Consider the following 18332-nt stretch of genomic DNA (forward strand, 5'->3'; position numbering starts at 1 on the left):
TAGCAAACCTACCCAGCTCCTGCACCTTCCTGGGCAACAGCAGTTTCTCAGGTTTGCATCTTCTGTACACGCACGCACTGCTAACCCACGGGCTGCCTCTTCTTGTACTCTGCCCCCTTTGCAAAGCCTTAACACGGCATTTCCTACATGGATCATGAAGGCCTGATTCTGCTTTGAGGAACAGCGCACCCGCCAGCCATGCCCTGCAAGACCAGCTCTACAGTAGCTACTCCTCCTCATGCCAAGATGCTCTTGGATTTTTACTGTTCCTGCTGCCCCCTTCCCAGCTGGCCTTGATCACTTGACTTCAGTACGTAACTTAGGCCAGGGCCTAGTCCCCTGTGCCCGCCTTCGCCAGCAGCATCTTGATCCGAGCACAGACTCCTGGTCATTTAAGGCACTAATTAGAAGGCAGATTGCTTCCACCTTACTTTCCCACTTTCACAGCTGAAATCCAGCATGAACTACCAAGATCTCTTTTTGGATGAGGATCACCAAGCAACACCAAATTAAAAAAAGCCCCACCCACATATATCATTTTCCCTCCTCATGTTTGCTCAGATCTGAATTCTAATTAAAGCAAACCAACTCCAGACTGTCTGGCTAGATTAAGCTGCAGGCTCTTTGTTAGCAACAGGAGGAGGAATCCATTAATAAAGGTTCCATTTTGTGGAACACAGAGGGTGTAGATTTTGCTAAAATTCAGCATTTTTCATTCTCAGCTCATTGCGAGATGGGGACCTATGAACCAAAGACTTCTGCACACAAGCAGTCCCACTGGGATCAGAAGGTTTTTTACGTGCATCAGCCTCTGCACAACAAAAGTGTGTGCTGGAATCACACTGGTCTGAAGAAGTCCCACGAACAGCAAGACATTTACAATGATCTGAGGTTATCTTCAATTACGCCTCCTTGCGATTCCTGCTATTGTCAGAGAGGCTCAGAACAGGCTTGAAAGAACAGCAGGAGCAAAGCAGCAGCATTAACGAAACAGCTCAAAGGAGAAGTTTCAAAGCAGTTCTTCTGTTACCTCAGCAGCCTGGGGCTCATGTGCACCACTCGGACACGAAGGGTGCAAATGGAGGCGGCTACCGTCATGGTTACTTCAGAGATGTTCAGCCTCATTCTGCTGTATTTGCAGACTGCAGAACTGTACTTACACATTGCAGAACTGCCCGAAAAGGCTTCAACCATAAAATGGGTAACAGCATTATCCACCTTCCTGAGCCCCCTCCGGGGCAGCCTGTGCCCAGAGACAGTTTGTTGTGGTTTGGGTTTTGTTGTTTTGTTTTTAAGGATGTCAAATCCAAGACTGCAGAGTGGCCTTTCTTCTCACATGTTGTGTTTTATCAATATTTGGTGAGCAATACAGATAACTTTGCAGGGGGTGAAAGCAAAAAATGGTTGGGCAAAAAAGATGTTTCCAATTACAGGAGTCCTCTACTTGGCGAGAAGCGCTGACACCAGCCAGTCTACAACACACACAACTTAAACTGTAGCTTATTTATCACAATCTAAACCTACCATACCACACAGGAGCTTCTGCTAGGGCCAAAAAAACTCTTGCTGATGATGAGGTGTTCTATTCAACTCCAGCAGACAGAAATCAAGATGTAAAAGAGCCTTGGCAGAACCCCCCCGCATGCTACAACGCATGAGAGCTTAACCTGTCGAGGCTGTTTTGGTTATTATGTCTGGCAGGCTGCTAGTCCTGCCCTGTTGTAACCCAGTTCTCCGCTAGCACTAGACACAGCCTGGAGTCCTTCCACATATGTCAGACTGTGCAATTCAAAGAGAGCGATAAGCCCGTCCTTGCCTGCAGCCTCAGCAGCGGCCAGGAGGGCCAGCAAGTGGTTGCTCTGAATTAACCTTCCTGGCTCTTTCTGCCCCTACATACTAGGCCCCTGAACTCCTTCAGCACAAGAAAACCTTCAACACAGTTATACCTAAGGCTCTTGGGAGGCCTTCTGCGCAAGGAGGGGGGGACTTCTGGGTATCCAAAGAGGTAATCCCTGCTTAACTCAGAAAGGCTCAACCTTGGGACTTTAGGGAGTCAGAAGATATGCAGCCATACCAAAACCCCACTGCATCAGCGGGCCCAGACACCGCACTCACTTGCTGTGGCAACTCAGGTCCCAGCTGCACAGTACCGAGTGAGGGAGCTCCAGCACATCGTGCAAAAACTCCTGCCACTGCAGAGGACTGAGGCCAGCCCAGGGCTGCCTCCCAGCTCCCACAGCACAGCCGGGCTGTACCGCGGACCTACAGGGCCTCGGCGCTGGTACGCACGAGGGCACTGCACATTCAGCCTGCAATCCTGACCTAGAGACTTTTCCCTACAGAAATGGAGCTGAAATACAGATTAAACTGGGATTTGTGGGACTGGGCAGCAAAAAAAGACTTTCTGTATCAAGAAGGGGAGAAAGTGTCCAGGAGGGAGGAAAAAGCGGGCCACATGCAGTGTCCATCTATCCACTTTCACCCAGAGCCAGGAGAAAAGCACACTCACAGTACAACAGACCCTTCCAGTCTTTGCAGCCCAAGCTCCCCATGTGCCACCAGAAAGCAGAGGTTACCTAGGCTTAGAGCTTGCTCAGTGGTTGCTGCTGTCACCCAAGAGAAACGCCTCTCATACAGAGCCTCAGTACACTGCATTAGCATATCGCTGCTTACTTCGCTTCCCTTGTTCACAGCACACATGCTCTGCTGAAATCACATATTGGCAAAAGATCCTACAGTGCAAAGGAGCTTATCCTTACACCCCTTCTGTGCGAGCGTCACGCCTTTCTGTACTACTGTAGCTGCAACTTTAGTCCCTCTGCCGTGGGCCCAGGACTGCAAGACAAGCGCTTGATCCAAAAGGTCTGTTTCCAAACAGCGCTGCTGCCTCAGCAGCCTGACCGAATGATCTACAACAGCCTGCGACCACCCCAGGCAAGTCACTGACAGCAGCATCACTGGCTTAAAAATTAGGAGCATGCTTTGAAGTGCGTTAATTTTGTTCCTTTCATACCACACTGTACAAAACCCAGCAGCAACGCTAAGGGAACAGCTGATGCACTTCAACTCATATCCCTTCCCCTTGAAAACTGGCTATTAAAGAATACAATAAACTCCTGTAATTACAAGAAGCGTAATAAGTTAGCCACAGTCCTGCAACAGCCAGCAAATTTCAAGCTGCAGAATACACAGAGCAACCTTCATCTCAGCACTTCTTATGATGCCCATGGGACATTCACAGGCACGGGAGCACTCTGTACTCACTGGAGATGGTGTCTGACTCCGGTTTACTTGCTGACAGGTCTTCCACAGAAGTATTGCTCCCTTCAGCGCCCACGCCACATCCTCGGGGCCCCATGGCAGTGGACCGTCTCCTCTCGTGGATCTCATCTGAGATCATCTCCAGGTTTTTCAAGGCAGTCTTATACTCTCCCTTTGCCAGGGCCAGTTTTGCCTGCAGGTCATCCACCGTTTTCTTGAGTTGCTAACAAGGAAGACAGGTGTTAGATGTGCTTTCATTATGAACGACGCACAGTATGCGTTTCTCATTACAGGTCCACCTGACTTGGCTCTGCACAGGCAAGCTAGCATAAACCAGGGTTGGTATCTAGGTGATGGGAGAGTTTGTAATTCAAGAGCACCCCAGTGCAAGCAGTGGGACTTGTACAGGAGACAGCAGCAAGGGAAACCACAGGAGCCAAGGGCTGGGACTGCCTCTGGAGCGTGGTAATAGCCCCCGACTAAGACAGAGCAGGGGTCCCTCCATTAACATGCAGGATCTCTCGTTAACATGAGTGCAGCTCTCAACAGTGCGTCACTGCTTATCCCACAGCCATCCCTAAGGGTTTGCTGGCAGCCCCTGCCTGCAGGGCACAGCATGGCTGTGGGTCGTCCCTAAAGGGGCTAAGCCTCACTCTCCTCTGAGCACCAAACCCATCACTTCTTGGTCACTAAACCTGCAGACCAGAAAGCACCAAGCCTCTAACCCTGACAGCTGTAATAGAGCAGTTTCTGTATCCCCAGACACAAACCCCACTCTACAGCAAGGGCAAATCTGTGCTGTACACCCCATTCCCCAAAGGTAAAACACTGATTGGGTATCTATAGCTGTCTCAACTCTGTTTTATATTGTACATTAAAAGCAAATCTGTGCTGTCTTTTATGTTAAATTTTACACAACCACTCTTCTTCAGGAATGCACCAAGCAGCTGTCATGGCGAAGCAACAGGCCCCCGAACAGTGGGTCTTTGCCCATGGAGAAAAGGAGATTCCTCAAAAGATGCCTATAGCCAGAAGGGATTATTGGGCTGGCACCCAGCCCAGGATGGGCGAGGGTTTGGCTCCATCCAGCAGCTGCCGACCACAGCTGCGCAGGCAGGCAAGACAGAGGAGCAGGGGGCAGCCCAAGCCTGGATCCTGGCAAGGAAAAGGTGCACGCCACAGTCTCTGCGGCTTATAAAGAGCTGTTGCATCTCAGGCAGCCCAGGGAAGGGCTCACAAAGAAGGTGTGGGACATACCTTGCCATCCCAGGCAAGGAATGGGAATCTGCTTCTAGCTAGGCCCCTGCTGACTTAGCACCCCGCTGGAGCCTTCCTGCACCCATGACCAACAGTGCAAGGCAATGTGCTCCACTTCGACCCTGTGCACATCCCACACACCTACAGCACCAGCCACCAGCCATTACCCTTCAACTCAGAGGAGCCAGGCTCCCAGTTTTTGGGGGCCACATGCAGCAAAAGTCACTCAAATAGAAAGAGAGCAAATCTTGCATTTGAATTTTTAGTGCGACTTTGCTCTCCCACTCCTGGCAGCTCCAAGACTAAGGGCTGTAATAGCAGCGATTACCATCCCATGCACAACTGCCATGCCCACCCCGGGGCCACTGTGCCCTGCAAGGCATGCACTGTGCCCAAGCGCTGGCTAGACATCATTGCACCACACAGAGTGCAGTGCAGAGATGCCAAAAAAAGCCCTGGCAGCCTATCCAGCCACAAGGCCAAGGGCTTGACATCCCACTTCTGCCAAACCCAAAATCAGAAATTCACATCTGTGTGATGTTTGAGTACTACAAGCAGGATACTTGTTCTGTTAGTTCACCCAACCAGTGAACAGAAAAGAGCACCCCAAGCACAGTTAAACAGTCTGATGCATAAAACACAGGGGGAAAAAAAACCAAACAAAACACCAAACCCCAGAGACTTCCAACTACAAGAAGCAGAGACAGTCAAATGGTATTTGTTCGGTTCTGGCAGTGAGCAGCAGGGTTCGAACACTTATTTCACACGAGGAAACAAAGCCTCTCTTAGTCTTTTATCTTTAAAATGTGCTTAGCAAATTGCTCAAGAGGGTTTGAATTGAATTGGTTTTGTACAGAAACACAACACAGTTGTCGGAGCACTTTAGATGTAATTTCAGTATTTACCATAAGCAGTAAAGAGTTTCAGATGGATCTGAATTTCATACGTACCTCTAGTTGGACGTAGTACTTTGCCTTGAGTTCAAAATAAGGTCTGTGGAAAAACAAAGAACAATTGTTTACAACCACTGGGACTGAATGCAGAGTACTGGAGTGGGAGTTGCTCTCTTCATAGCATTAACATAGCTATTTTGTGTTTCACTGTAATCCCGAGAGACTACTATCTAGATGATAGAACACCTACGTGTGCTCTCAATGTCTCTCTTTTCCCCTCTAATATATCCATTTCTCATGGGTCTTTTGACCTAAATACAAATTGCAAAATTCCAGTTTTTGGAGTTGACAGCATAATTCCTTCAGGCCTAGATTCTGCAAGATATTTAAAGGCAATGTCCAGCTTCAGATGTAGGCATCCTCTCTGTATCCATCTAATTCTAGAGCCCGCAGCACATGTAAATTCCCCACAGAAGGTGAACCTTAGACTCCCCCATGTTCAGATGTGGGGGTGGAGAGGCAGTTCTTAGGTTTTTCAGTGAAGGAGAGAGGATGAAGGGAAGTCAGAGCACCACATCCAAGGGCCCAGCACTTCCCACCAGTGGCCCACCAGGCATTTCCGTCCCACTGCACTGCTCTCCAACAGTTTGCCCGGACACAGAAGACAGTGTCACACCTGGTCCATTTCTCACTATGAACAACAAAACTTGCTTAGAAGGTTGCAGGAGGACAGGGGCACAAGAGGTACAGTACAAAGCCCAGAAAACGCATTCCAGCTTCCAAGTTTTGAAGCCCACAAGCCAGTATCATCCAATGTAACACTGGGCAGCAAAAAAAGCCCTGATTTTTAGCAGGGCTCACTAAACCTCCTCACCTCTCAGAAGCTCTCCTGGGAAGTATGAGAGAGATGAACAATCAGATATGTTTTTATATGAAATAGAATGTTAACTACCCTTGTCATATTTCTACCCTGAGAGCAAGCCTCTTCCGAGCTGTCAGTCCTACTGCTGCTGCATTTTGGACTGTGCACCAGAACTCAGGAGTGTAAAACTGTGGCTTTCTGATCCTATATGCTTTGAAGGGTTGAATTCACTACACAGTCATACACAAAATAATCAAGTCGCATTTCCCTGAGACTAGGTTATTTCACAGCTTCTATGTTTTTAATCAACCCCACTGCCGCCACTAGGAGCACACAGCCAAGTCTGCGATGTTTCCAGTGACACTGATCCAGTCAAACTGCACCTCTGTCTTCCCTCGCTGGGACATAATCCTGCCAAAGTCTACACAGATGGACCTGCCAAGCATGGTAAAACATCGCAGCTGGGAGTCTGGATCCAACAGTTAAAGGACTCCTGCAGCCATACCCCAAAGCAATGGGAGGGCAGAGACACTGACAAAATGGTGTTGCAGGGAAACATGTGCATGGAAAACAGTGAAACCCACTCACCTCAAATGACCTGATTCTCTCCCTTTCTTACCCTGTGTCCTGGTTTCAGCTGGGACAGAGTTAACTCTCTTCTTAGTAGCTGGTACAGTGCTGTGTTTTGGATCTAGTGTGAGAATGATGTGGATAACACTCCGATGTTTTAGTTGTTGCTAAGTAGCGCTTATCTTAAGCCAAGGACTTTTCAGTTTCCCATGCTCTGCCAGCAAGCAGGTGTGCAAGAAGCTGGGAGGGAGCATAGCCGGGACAGCTGACCCCAACTAGCCAAAGGGGTATTCCATACCATGGAACATCATGCCCAGTATATAAACAGGGGGGAGTTGGCCAGGAGGGGCGGATCGCGGCTCTGGCATTGGTCAGCGGGTGGTGAGCAACTGCATTGTGCATCACTGGGTTCCCCCCCCCCCTTTTTTGTTATATTCCTTTTCATTACTACTATTATTATTATTTCATTATTATTATTGTTAGTATTATATTTTACTTTAGTTATTAAACTGTTCTTATCTCAACCCACGAGTTTTACCTTCTTTCCCGATTCTCCTCCCCATCCCACAGGGCGGGGGAGCGAGGGAGTGGCTGTGTGGTGCTTGGCTGCTGACTGGGGTTAAACCACGACACCCTGGTGCCACTGGGAGGGACCAGGCTTGAATCCTAACCTCCCATCAGCTTCCACAAGCCTGGAGGAAAAGTCCCCTTTCTATCAGCAAACAAGCATGTGTGTGTTTGTGTGGTGTAAAAAAAAAAATATATATATGCATGTATGTGTGTATATACGTGTGTGTGTATACACAAATACATATACATGCACGTATGAGCAGGCAAGTTTACAGGTAACAGACAAGAAAGATGCCACCTAAGCCAGGACAAGGATACCAACAGCCTGATGTGGAGGAGCTCAAATGTAAGCACTCCTCCTCACTCATCACTAACACACAGCCGGGCATCTGATGCTAGCAGAAAGCAATGCACTGGCAGGGTAGGGACTCGCATCTCCTCGGGTCACTTCATTCTCTTACATCCACAACCCTGTAACTATTGAAACCTGGTCCATGACACAGCAAGGCTGGCGCATCTTTCACTGATGCAATCGGCGTCCTACATCATCAGTTGTCTAAGTCCATGACATTGCATAGTCAAGCAAAGTGCTTTTTAAGTAGATGACAGGAAGAGTGAAAGGCACTTTGCCCAAGTCACCAGAGCAGAAAGTGACTTCCAAAAACCAGCTAACACAGGCGAGTTCATTATCGTACAGCTCAGAGGCACTGAGCCAGAAGATCTGGTGACTGTTAAGAACATGCAGCCCTATGCACATTCATAGCTTACAAGCAAGTAAGCACCCAGAAACAAAATTAAAAGCAAAGCCAAAACAAAACAATCCAGTAATCATCCACTCATCAACAGCAAATCATCTAAATGACTTTCCTCCAGGCTATCCCAGTCTTACTTTCAAATAGTGATGCTTTAGGCATCTTAATCCAGACTGAATTGAGGTGCAAATGCAAATCATTTTTTGCATGGAAAAGAGCAACTCATTCAGCATGTCTACCCATGAGTGTATGGAGAAAGAGAATGGACAACATGGGCCTGAAAGGCCCAGGCGTTACAGCCAAGCCTCCTGCACCACCCAGGGAGAAGGGCAGAGCAGTTTGCTGGTGTTAAATCCTTCCCGAAAAGCGGCTAGTAGCCAGTTACACCCTACAATACGAGCAGCTGCAAATTCAGCAGCTTCATTTCCCAGTTTTATGTAGCCACTTGACAGCACTGATGTTTTCAGCTCCCTTTCAATTTTCCTTTACGTGAAAATTGCAATGCTGAGAGACAGCTGACCTTTTCAACATCCCTACATAGTATGACTTCAAATACATCCACGATAAGCCTGTTCGTGCCATTAGACATCTTCCACTTTAATACTAGGTTAGAATAATTGGCATTTCTGCACACCCCTTATTAGAGGATCTCCAAAACACCCTACCTAGGTGGCTTATGCTGCAGTCAGCCCTGCTGCGAGACAAAAAGGAGTACGTTGGGATCCTTCTACACACAAGTGAAAACCAGCTTGTCCTGAGGAGAATGACAACACTCCTACAAGGGTAGTTTCAGCAAGGAAATGAAGACTCAGAAGGCAAATCACACGAGAGACAGTTGGGGCATCAGGATCAGCACAGCACCATCATTGTTATAAAAAGGTATGTAGGACCCCACTGACAATTTATCAGGGTCTTTGTTTGAAATCTTACTGTAAGGAAGGAACTCCTAGCAGCCAAACCACTTCTCAGATATTGCTCTTCTCCAGAGGAATCTGTCATTTAGTGATCTGACTATGTTTTTCCACAGCCCTTGTGCAGTGCTAGACAAACAGCATGCAGCTCATTCTACAAAGCCACGCTGCTACACTGTTTTAGCAAACATGCTTGAATCTTCCTTGAGAAGTGCTAATCCTTTCTTGAATTGAGCAAACACCAATCAAAATAGATTTTTAGCTGACCAATTTCACCAAAAAGTCATTTTTAGATGGAGGGATTAAAAACTAAATACAGCAAGCAGATTGTTTAGACAAGCTACAGTCTGGAAATACAAAGAAAACAACTTTGAAATATAGAGTATTAAGAAATGGTTGTAAACGGGGCCAAAATTTTAAACAAGTTCTGAGCAAAAGCTGTTTCACTTCTCCACAACAGAGCAAAACTGCACATCAAATGCAGATACATTCATTAATGATGCTTGCTGCTTAGCTATGCTCTCTGAAGTGCGTCTCCTTCCCTAAGAACAGCTCTCACGCAGCTTTGCTATGGCAGCATTAGGAAGTAAATAAGTCCGATGTACAGCATGCTACTCTGATGCAGTCTCGCACCTTTCAGGTTTCTGTCACTTGCTTCGTTGCTCTCCTAACTAAAAATAAGAATTAAACTGCAAACAATCCTAAGCTGCAAAACATCCACACACAGAGCTCTGTGGTTCTGTAGGCAGCATCTATGTGAATCCCATGAGGCTGTTTCTCAAGTCACACACCGTCTTGGTTTCAGCTGGGAGAGAGTTCATTTTCTTCCTAGTAGCTGGTACAGTGCTGGGGTTTGGATTTAGGGTGAGAATGATGTTGATAACACACTGATGTTTTAGTTGTTGCTAAGTAGCGCTTATCTTAAGGCAAGGATTTTTCAGTTTCCCATGCTCTGCCAGCAAGCAGGCGTACAAGAAGCTGGGAGGGAGCATAGCCGGGGCAGCTGACCTGAACTAGCCAAAGGGATACTCCATACCATGGAAGGTCACACCCAGTATATAAACTGGGGGGAGTTGGCCGGGAGGGGTGGATCGCTGCTCAGGCATTGGTCAGTGGGTGGTGAGCAATTGCATTGTGCATCCCTTGTCTTTTCTTGGGTTTTATTTCTCTCTTTTTTTGTTATATTTCTTTTCATTACAATTATCATTATATTTTCATTATTCTTAGTTAGTATCACATTTTATTTTACTTCAGTTATTAAACTGTTCTTATCTCAACCCACAAGTTTTACCTTTTTTTCCGATCCTCCTCCCCGTCCCACTGGGAGAAGGGAGGGGGAGGCGGCTGTGTGGTGCTTCATTGCTGGCTGGGGTTAAACCACGCCACACGCCACCAAAGGGTTCAATGCACTAGAACAAGACTAAGAATATGCCCAGAAAAGGTTTCTTATCCCATTTAGTTCGCCTGTCTATCAAGTCAGGTGCTTCAAAAGACACTTGGAAGGACAACAAATGCAAGGACTAATACCAGTACCAGTTGTGCTGCAAGGCTGTCACATGCAGACAGGAGCCCAAAGGGAGAGGTACAAAGGGCAACACACTTTCACAAGTTTAAAAAAACCCACAGAATCGGTATCTCCCACAAACAGACTTCACCACTAAACTCGTCTCAAAACGTACTTTGATTTATTGATGGCTCTTTTCAGCTTCTTCTCCAGCTGTTTCATCCTCCCCATGGCAGCATTGTATTTGGCTGCAGTCTCCTTGTGAACCAACTCACTTCTCGTTTTGGTCTGTTCCGCCTCCATGACCTTCAAGAGGGAAAATACAGGTTGAGTGGCAAGACACAATGATCCATTTCTTATTATTTTAATTAACAGCATCTTCATAATCTCTCCAATCAGCTCATGTCAGGAAAGTGAGGGTATAGAAAGAATTACTTTCAATGAACCTACTTAAAAGTCTTTCCTGAAAGGAGCAGCAGTATGTCAGATTTGCAAACACTGTGTTAATTACGACAGAGGTGTTGCAGCTTCTTGCATAATATCTCTTACGGGAAGTTCAGAAGAGCCTCAAATTTTGGGATCATCCGTTTTTTAACCCAGTTAGATATTCAGGAGCGGAGCAGTGCTAGCAGAAGTCACCCAGTTACATTTAACAGCGTTATTTCTGTCCCCTCCTGCTTCACTCACAGGAGCCTGCCTTTCCCAGCAGGGAGCTGGCAGGCTGCTCAGCCCCCGGCTGCAGTCCCACCCTCTGGAAAAGGCCGAAAACCAGACACAGCGGTGGGAAGACTGAAATGTAGTGCAGCTTGAATCACCAGTCACCAGAAAACAGCGTGTCCAATGATGGCCCTTTTGCAGAAGGGCAGGAAGCAGGCTTTTCTCTTAGAACAGTTGACCAGCCTCAAATCATGGTTTCAACACTGAAAATGCACAGAGGTTTGAGCCCTGAGCTGACACTCCTATCATGCAGACAGGGGAAGCTATGCTGATGACCAGCCCACTATCCGTGCAGGCACATGCTTAACGCACAGCAGTCCCAGGCCCAGCACGTCGGCCGCTCTCCACAGCCAGCTCAGGCCTCCCCCAGCCAGTTGGGCTGCAGCCCTGCACGCAAGCTAGCAAATTCTTCAAGCAATCATTTCTTCAAAGCTTTATAAACAAACGCTCACTGCTGTAGCATTTTGCAGCAAGTAGGAGTCTACAAAAGCAACAGGAAAAGTAAATGTCCCTCCATTAGCTGCTCTGCTGGTATCCCACAGTCAGGCATTGCCAGTAATTCTATCCAGGGTACTTTTATTGTGCAAATTTGAGATGTCAGAGGTGTAAGTCAGAACATTTGTTTTCTTTAATGCACTGGCAGTCAAGATCCAGACAGGGAGGTAACCGATTTGTTTAAAGGAAGAAAAGTGGTGACACCTCTCCATTGGTCTGGCAATGAGGAGAAAGCAGGCAGTTGTCAGGCTCCCTGTCTTGCAGCTATGAAGGTATCCATACAAAAAATGGCAGGGCTGGATTTTCTCCAGTCAGCTGTGAAACCAGCTACTCCACAACTTCAAGCAAATTTGCTCCAACTGGCTCCCACCACCAGAACGTGCATCTGAGCTCTCAGATCCAGAGAGAGAGAATATTCAAGATATCTTGATTTTAAATAACCTCACCCACAAAGCTCTAATTTCTTCAAAGTGTCCTAGCCCTCAGGCTGAACTGAACAGGGAAAAGAGCATGGTCAACTTTGACTTGCTTGGAGTGCTGCTCCTCTCAGGAAAACTGTTGTGTTGTCCTTTCTGATGCCTAAATGAAAGCGTGAAACTGCTACGTGCCAAAGCTGAACTGCATCAGCATCAACTAGAAGCTCTTGCTGCCACAACTGGAGGCCACGTTTTGCTCAGCTGCACACACCACTTACTATTAAACAAAGAAGTTGCTTCAGAACTTTAAACTATGAGACAGAACTTTAAACTATGAGAAAGAAACGTTTCCAAAGGCTATTTTTATTAGATATAAAACATACTCATCTCCAACACCCTTCAACTATTTTATATACAAGGCATCCACTTTCGAAGAAAGGTCAAAAAAAAAAAAAAAAAACAAAAACAAAAACTATCAGATTCATAACAGGCTCTCTCCGGCATCCTGTAAACAAGCTGCAGCCTCTTATCTTGAACAACTGTTTGAAAGCTAGGTTGATGCGATGACTTTCCCTAGTGAAATATGTCAGACAAGGCTGGTTTTAGCATGGAAGTGTCTTAAATTAAAATGCAGTCTCTGAAGACTGCACAGAAGCTGGTTCACCTTCTTCGTAGTGTGGCAAGGAAGCTGCAATTTTAAAATGCTGGAAGCTACAAAATAACGGAGCGGCTGGAATTTGCCAATGCTCAATTAAATGTCAATCCCTCGCATCCATTCTTTGGGCAAAATTAGCATCAACTTTGATATCTGGGAAGAACCACATGATAAGTACTACCAGCATCAGGGTCGTCAAGCAGGTTAGGTGTCCAGTATCATGTTGATTTTTCACATCTTTCATATCAAACATCACAGAAATGCTGAACCCTGCAGAACTGGGATTTGAGGATGACAGATCGTAAACACCTCAAAATATCTAACAAAATATGGAATTTGCTGCCAGCCATATATACCCACGTTCATTATCCTTTCCAGAAAGAAAAAAAAAAAAAAAAAAAGGTTGCATACTTCATCCTTTTGAGAAATCAGTGATGTAAGAAAAACCATCTCCCCTCACTCCGCTGTTTTCCTACGGGCATTCGGTCATCGCACTCACATTACCCATACAAGTCTGCGGAGAGGCCAGAGACAGCCTGTCCCCTTCCCCCAGGACAGCGGCTCAAGGTGCACGCCCAAGGCTGAGGACAATACCTGGAAGATTGTGAAGTATCTCTGGAGATCCATCACCTGCCAAGATGCATTTAAGCATTTCATTCAGACAGGAAGAAACAAAAAGATCATCCACCCCTCCACAAAAGCCAAACGGGCTTTAAACAGAGAAGCTGTCCATCAGGGCAGGTGGACAGAAACAGACTGCAAACTGTGCTGCCACCTCTACATCCGGGAGGTTCAATGTAAGACCAGCTAGGGAAACCCCTCACCTTTTAAAAAGGTCTTAGAAGACAACCAACAAGGCTTGTGTGGGAAAGAAGTATTTTTTATGAGGCATAATAATACGGTTGGGGAAAAAGCAGTCTTATATGGACTTTTAAATAAGGTTTTGGTCAGTTACCTAATATGCTGTTTTGTCTAATAAAAGTCACTGTGCTTCTACCACCAGCCTTGCCTTGTTGATGCTCCTAAGCCATCACAGATGCAACAGCATCACTTAGAAAAAGGCAGAGATAAAAGTGAGGACGACACCTCTTCAAATTAAGACTGCTCAAGACATACCTCTCCTCCTTACATCGTACCTGCCATTCATACCCTTGGGGCAAGCAGGGGACGTACTCTTGCACAAAAACATCCAGGGTGGGTGAACTTCTAGGATGCCCACACATTCACTGGACATTTCTGTAGCCCACACCTGTCCTTAATTACTAGATCACCTATTCCAGGCAGAACTCATTCTCTCAGGTAGCACAGGCTACAAGATACAACTACTGGAAAACAAAACAATCAAAAAAACCCAACACAGGTATCAATCAATTCCTCTTCTCTCCTTCCCTACCCTCTATTTCCAACCCAGATGTCTGGGAAAGGAAGGTCAGCATAGAATATATATTTTTAGTGAGTAAGTCTGTACAAGTAGCTTTGTTCCCCTCAAAAGATTTGCATGATCTAAAGTCAAAGATGGACTCCAGGCAAAATTTCAGTAATAACAACAGATGCAAAAGAAAAATTTATCAGCGAAATTAAGCAAAGCTGACCATCTAAGCCAGAGAATTACTCTGGACAACTGTTTCTTTCTCAAAAAATTAAATTGATGGCTCTTCTAGGGGAAGAATTAGAAATAAAAGAGGTAAGAGAGAATGCAAGATCAGTAAACCAGGAGGACAGAATCAACAAGACAAGGGATTGCATTTAACCCCTGCATTTCCAGAGTGAAGTAATAGAGCAATCAGGGCAGGGAAGGATGTGGATATTTTTGTTGTTTCTTTCACAGACTTTTCTTTTTCTCCCCTTTTTCTCCAAGTATTTCTATCTGCAGGAAGTATCTCTTCTCTCCACATCATGAAAGCACCCACGCATTTTATGCTGACAGATGGTACTTCATGGTGTAATATCAAAGGGAGCTTCACAAGCCAAATTAAACCAAGAGGGAGCATGCCTCCTCCCTCTGCACTCTCCCCTCATCCCTTGCTTTTTAAAATGTCTCATGATCAAGAGCCAAAACATTTCTTCTCCCTGCCAGAATTTATGAACTGAACATATCTCAGGAAAGACTGTAAAAGCAGAACCTTTTTAAGATTGCAGATTGCATCAGCAATTAGAAATCAGCAATTTCTCTTGAAATTCATGAAGGGTCTTCCTTTCTGCTCCAATTTGTCTCAGACTTGAGGTAACGCATCTGTCAGCACTTTCCTTTTGTACACATTTATGAATGATTTTCAACAGGAGTATAAATGTGAATCTCTCTCTCCTTCATCCCTCCAAAATTCTCCATCCTTTGGCTCTTTTATAGCCCTGCTCTCTGCACCCCAAACTGCAGCATTATAATTCAAGGTACTAGCAGACAGGCAACACACTTCCACTTCCCAAAAACATTTTCTCCAAATTTTGAACACAAACTGCAGTTACCAAAAACCTGGTAAGCAAATGGCTAACAGTGAACAGTACTTTTCTTCTCCAGGCAGATTAAGAGCTCATCAAACCTGTCTACATGCAAGCTAGGTGACTACATTTCCATTATAATCAACAGAGAATTCATCTGGCAATGGACTTGCCCCTCTGGTCACATGAATTGTTCTCCAGACACCATCCACTTATTGGTCAGACCTCCTTTGACTATAATGGAAGTTTAGGCAAGTAACTGGGACGTACAAAGTAATATTCCAGACACCTGAAACTGATGAACTAAATCCCAGGCTAAGTGTCATTACACTTATCTCAGATCTGTGGAGAAACGGACATCTAGGAAAAAAAACCACAGGAATTTACCCGAAAATACACATCAAGTTAAGAGTAGAAGCGGGTAAAGCAGCTGCCTGACTTGCATGATCACATCACAGTCCTGTGCTTCGCTGTGGTCAACACATAGCTCAAGCACCGACATTTACAGGGATTAGTTGCATCTTCACAGGCAGGCAGGCATCCAGCTCCTATTTAGGTACCCAGCTTCCTTTGGAAACATAGCTCAAACTGCAAGGTGAAAAAATTGCTGAGTGACAGCCTGTACTCCCTGTACCTATTCATGCTGGTCCTGTCTGCTCCACAAATGGAAACATCTTCCACGTGTTATGCTTCCAGCCCACCCAGGATAAGCAAAATTTCAGTAACTCTCCCATTTCTCATCAGTTTAATTATATGATTTTCTATATCAGTGGCTACAAAAGCCTTGTTTACAGTAACCCATTAGACTGTCACATTAAAAATAGTGTTAAAAGCTTTTTGGTCTATGAAGAAATCAAAAAGCAATTACAACATGCAACCCTTATCTCGATTTCCTCCCAGTGAGGGTCTGCAAACAACATTTCCTGTTTGATACTCTGGAACCCAAGTTTTTGTCCGCATCCATTGGGTCAAGTGCAAAAGTAACCTGGCAGTATTTCCATACATGCCTGTATTAAAAAAAAAAAGTGTCTTCTTTGTACTCTTGGCTACCCTTTTCCTTTATGCTCTCTGTCTGCATTGTTTGTCAGCTACCAAGCTGCTACAGGGCTCGGGTTTTGTTCCAAATTTCAGATTAATACAGTAGAGCCTGCTACCTCTGCCTAAGAATAGCAAATAAAAACACTTTACTCTTGCCTGACATTTCTATCAATAGAGAAACAAATGAATTAGGAGCCCACTTCTAACATTTGGCACAGAGGTGCTTTTCTGCATTTGATTCATTGCTGTACGAGGCCCAGTGCAAGATTATTCTCTGCCCAGTACAAGTGTCATTTATAAATACGTGAAAAAAAAGCTAGCAAATCCAAACAACTAGAGTGCAAAAACTTTCTCCAAGAGTGATTTTATATGTAGAAGCAGAGGAATTCTATTTCTTAACCCTCAGCCTTCACCCTCAGAAACAGTTTTTTCCATTAGCAATTTCTAATGGAATTAATATTTAACAATCTGAGTTAACAGCAACACTGTGGCAGTCAAGGAGAACTTTTGTTCTAGTAGATCTCATCCTCCAACTTGTTTCCATTCATAGCTTGGTAGGGAATGATGACGTTTTCTGCTCCTCGAGACCCCAATTACTCTGTTTACCTCACTGAACACTAAGCACTTCACTAATTGCATGCACCAAAACCAAGGAAGTATTCACTCTGCTCCTAAAGAAGTTATAAAACTCAGTCAAGCACTCTAAACAAACTAATGCTGGGTCTGCTCAGTCAGGACTTCCAACAGCATTTTCACCCTTCTTGGCTCTGGCCCTAGTCTTAAGACCTCCAGTATGGCCAACGAAAATCACAAGACAAACTTCCACGTAACTCTTTCAAAATCTGCTGTACCCTGGAAAGGTGCAGATAGGTGCTTTCTGGGAACTGAGCTTACCCAGACTATTTTAAGCACCAGGAAGAGCTGGGTAACATGCTTTCCATTCAAGGAGCCATCAGCTGCTCTATACAATCCAGTCTGTGCCTAGGAGATTTTATAACTGCAGTAAATAAACCTAAGGTTCCTATTACTGTTCAGCTGTAACCATCAGAGACATTATGGTTTGAATCAGTCCTCCGACAAGCAGATATTCTGCATTCAGTGATGATACATATCAACACCACCAGCATGACTCCACCAAACACTGTCAGCAGCCATCTTCTGCTCTACATCACTGGGTTTGCCCATCTCAGGTGCACTCCTCTCGCAGACTGCCAGGGAAGGATTAAGGGTTGTAGAAGCACACAGGGACCCCTATGAAATATCCAAGGAAAAGAGGAACCCATTTGAACTCTCAAAATTGCTAGCATTTCCTTCCTCACCCACCCCAACACAAATTTTCATTATGCCACCTAGAGAGAGGCAGCTGATAGTGGTTGCTATGGCTCTCCACCAGATCTCAGCAGTTTAGCAGTCAGGAGCTCTAAGCAACTCCTTAGATGCTTCCAGTTTTCTCACCTATCTATTCTGAGAATCAAAAATTGTGTATGCATTTCTGGACTTTGCTCATATTGAACAGGGATAATGACTAAGGAAAGTGACAGCTGCTGGTGTCCTGGCACACATGCACTGCAAAGGTGGGGCTCCCTTCAGAAACACACAGAGGTTACCAGATCTGCAAATACCTAATGGTAACAGGGACAGTAACACAAACAATACCCTGGAGTTTGTTTTCTCTTTTTTAATATATACCAGGTTTTCCATCTCTCCCCTACACACAGCCAACAGCCTTTTTGTTCCCTGTTTCTTCATCAGGCAGCTGGTTTTTACAATTCACTCTGAAATAGAGGCTTTCTTATAACTGAGAAGCTTCTGCAACAGAACAGAGCTACTGCATTGAGGACTGCAAGACAATACGAACATTGTATGGCACGCTCGCGTATTTGGAATAGCAAGTTCAGCTTCACTGGCATATTAAGGGAACTCTGACAGAACAGAGGTTTTTAACTTCGATTTTTGGTTCCTTCATGTTAAAAAAAAACCTTTCTACTTTTTTTT

The 18332-nt window shown here is 45.3% G+C and overlaps 1 protein-coding gene across 1 annotated transcript in view; it reads right to left on the minus strand.

Annotated features, from left to right (window-relative positions):
- Window positions 1–18332, minus strand: part of SH3BP5 (SH3 domain binding protein 5) — a 56008-nt gene that overhangs the window by 2420 nt on the left and 35256 nt on the right. Inside the window, exons 5-7 of the mRNA XM_050892679.1 lie at window positions 10756–10886; window positions 5469–5511; window positions 3265–3484 (exon numbers count right to left, since the gene is read on the minus strand). Of these exons, the coding sequence (XP_050748636.1) occupies window positions 3265–3484; window positions 5469–5511; window positions 10756–10886 (394 nt within the window). The remainder of the gene's footprint in view (window positions 1–3264; window positions 3485–5468; window positions 5512–10755; window positions 10887–18332) is intronic.

This window comes from Gymnogyps californianus, chromosome 2 (genome assembly GCF_018139145.2).
Source record: "Gymnogyps californianus isolate 813 chromosome 2, ASM1813914v2, whole genome shotgun sequence".
In the NCBI taxonomy this organism is placed as follows: domain Eukaryota; kingdom Metazoa; phylum Chordata; class Aves; order Accipitriformes; family Cathartidae; genus Gymnogyps; species Gymnogyps californianus.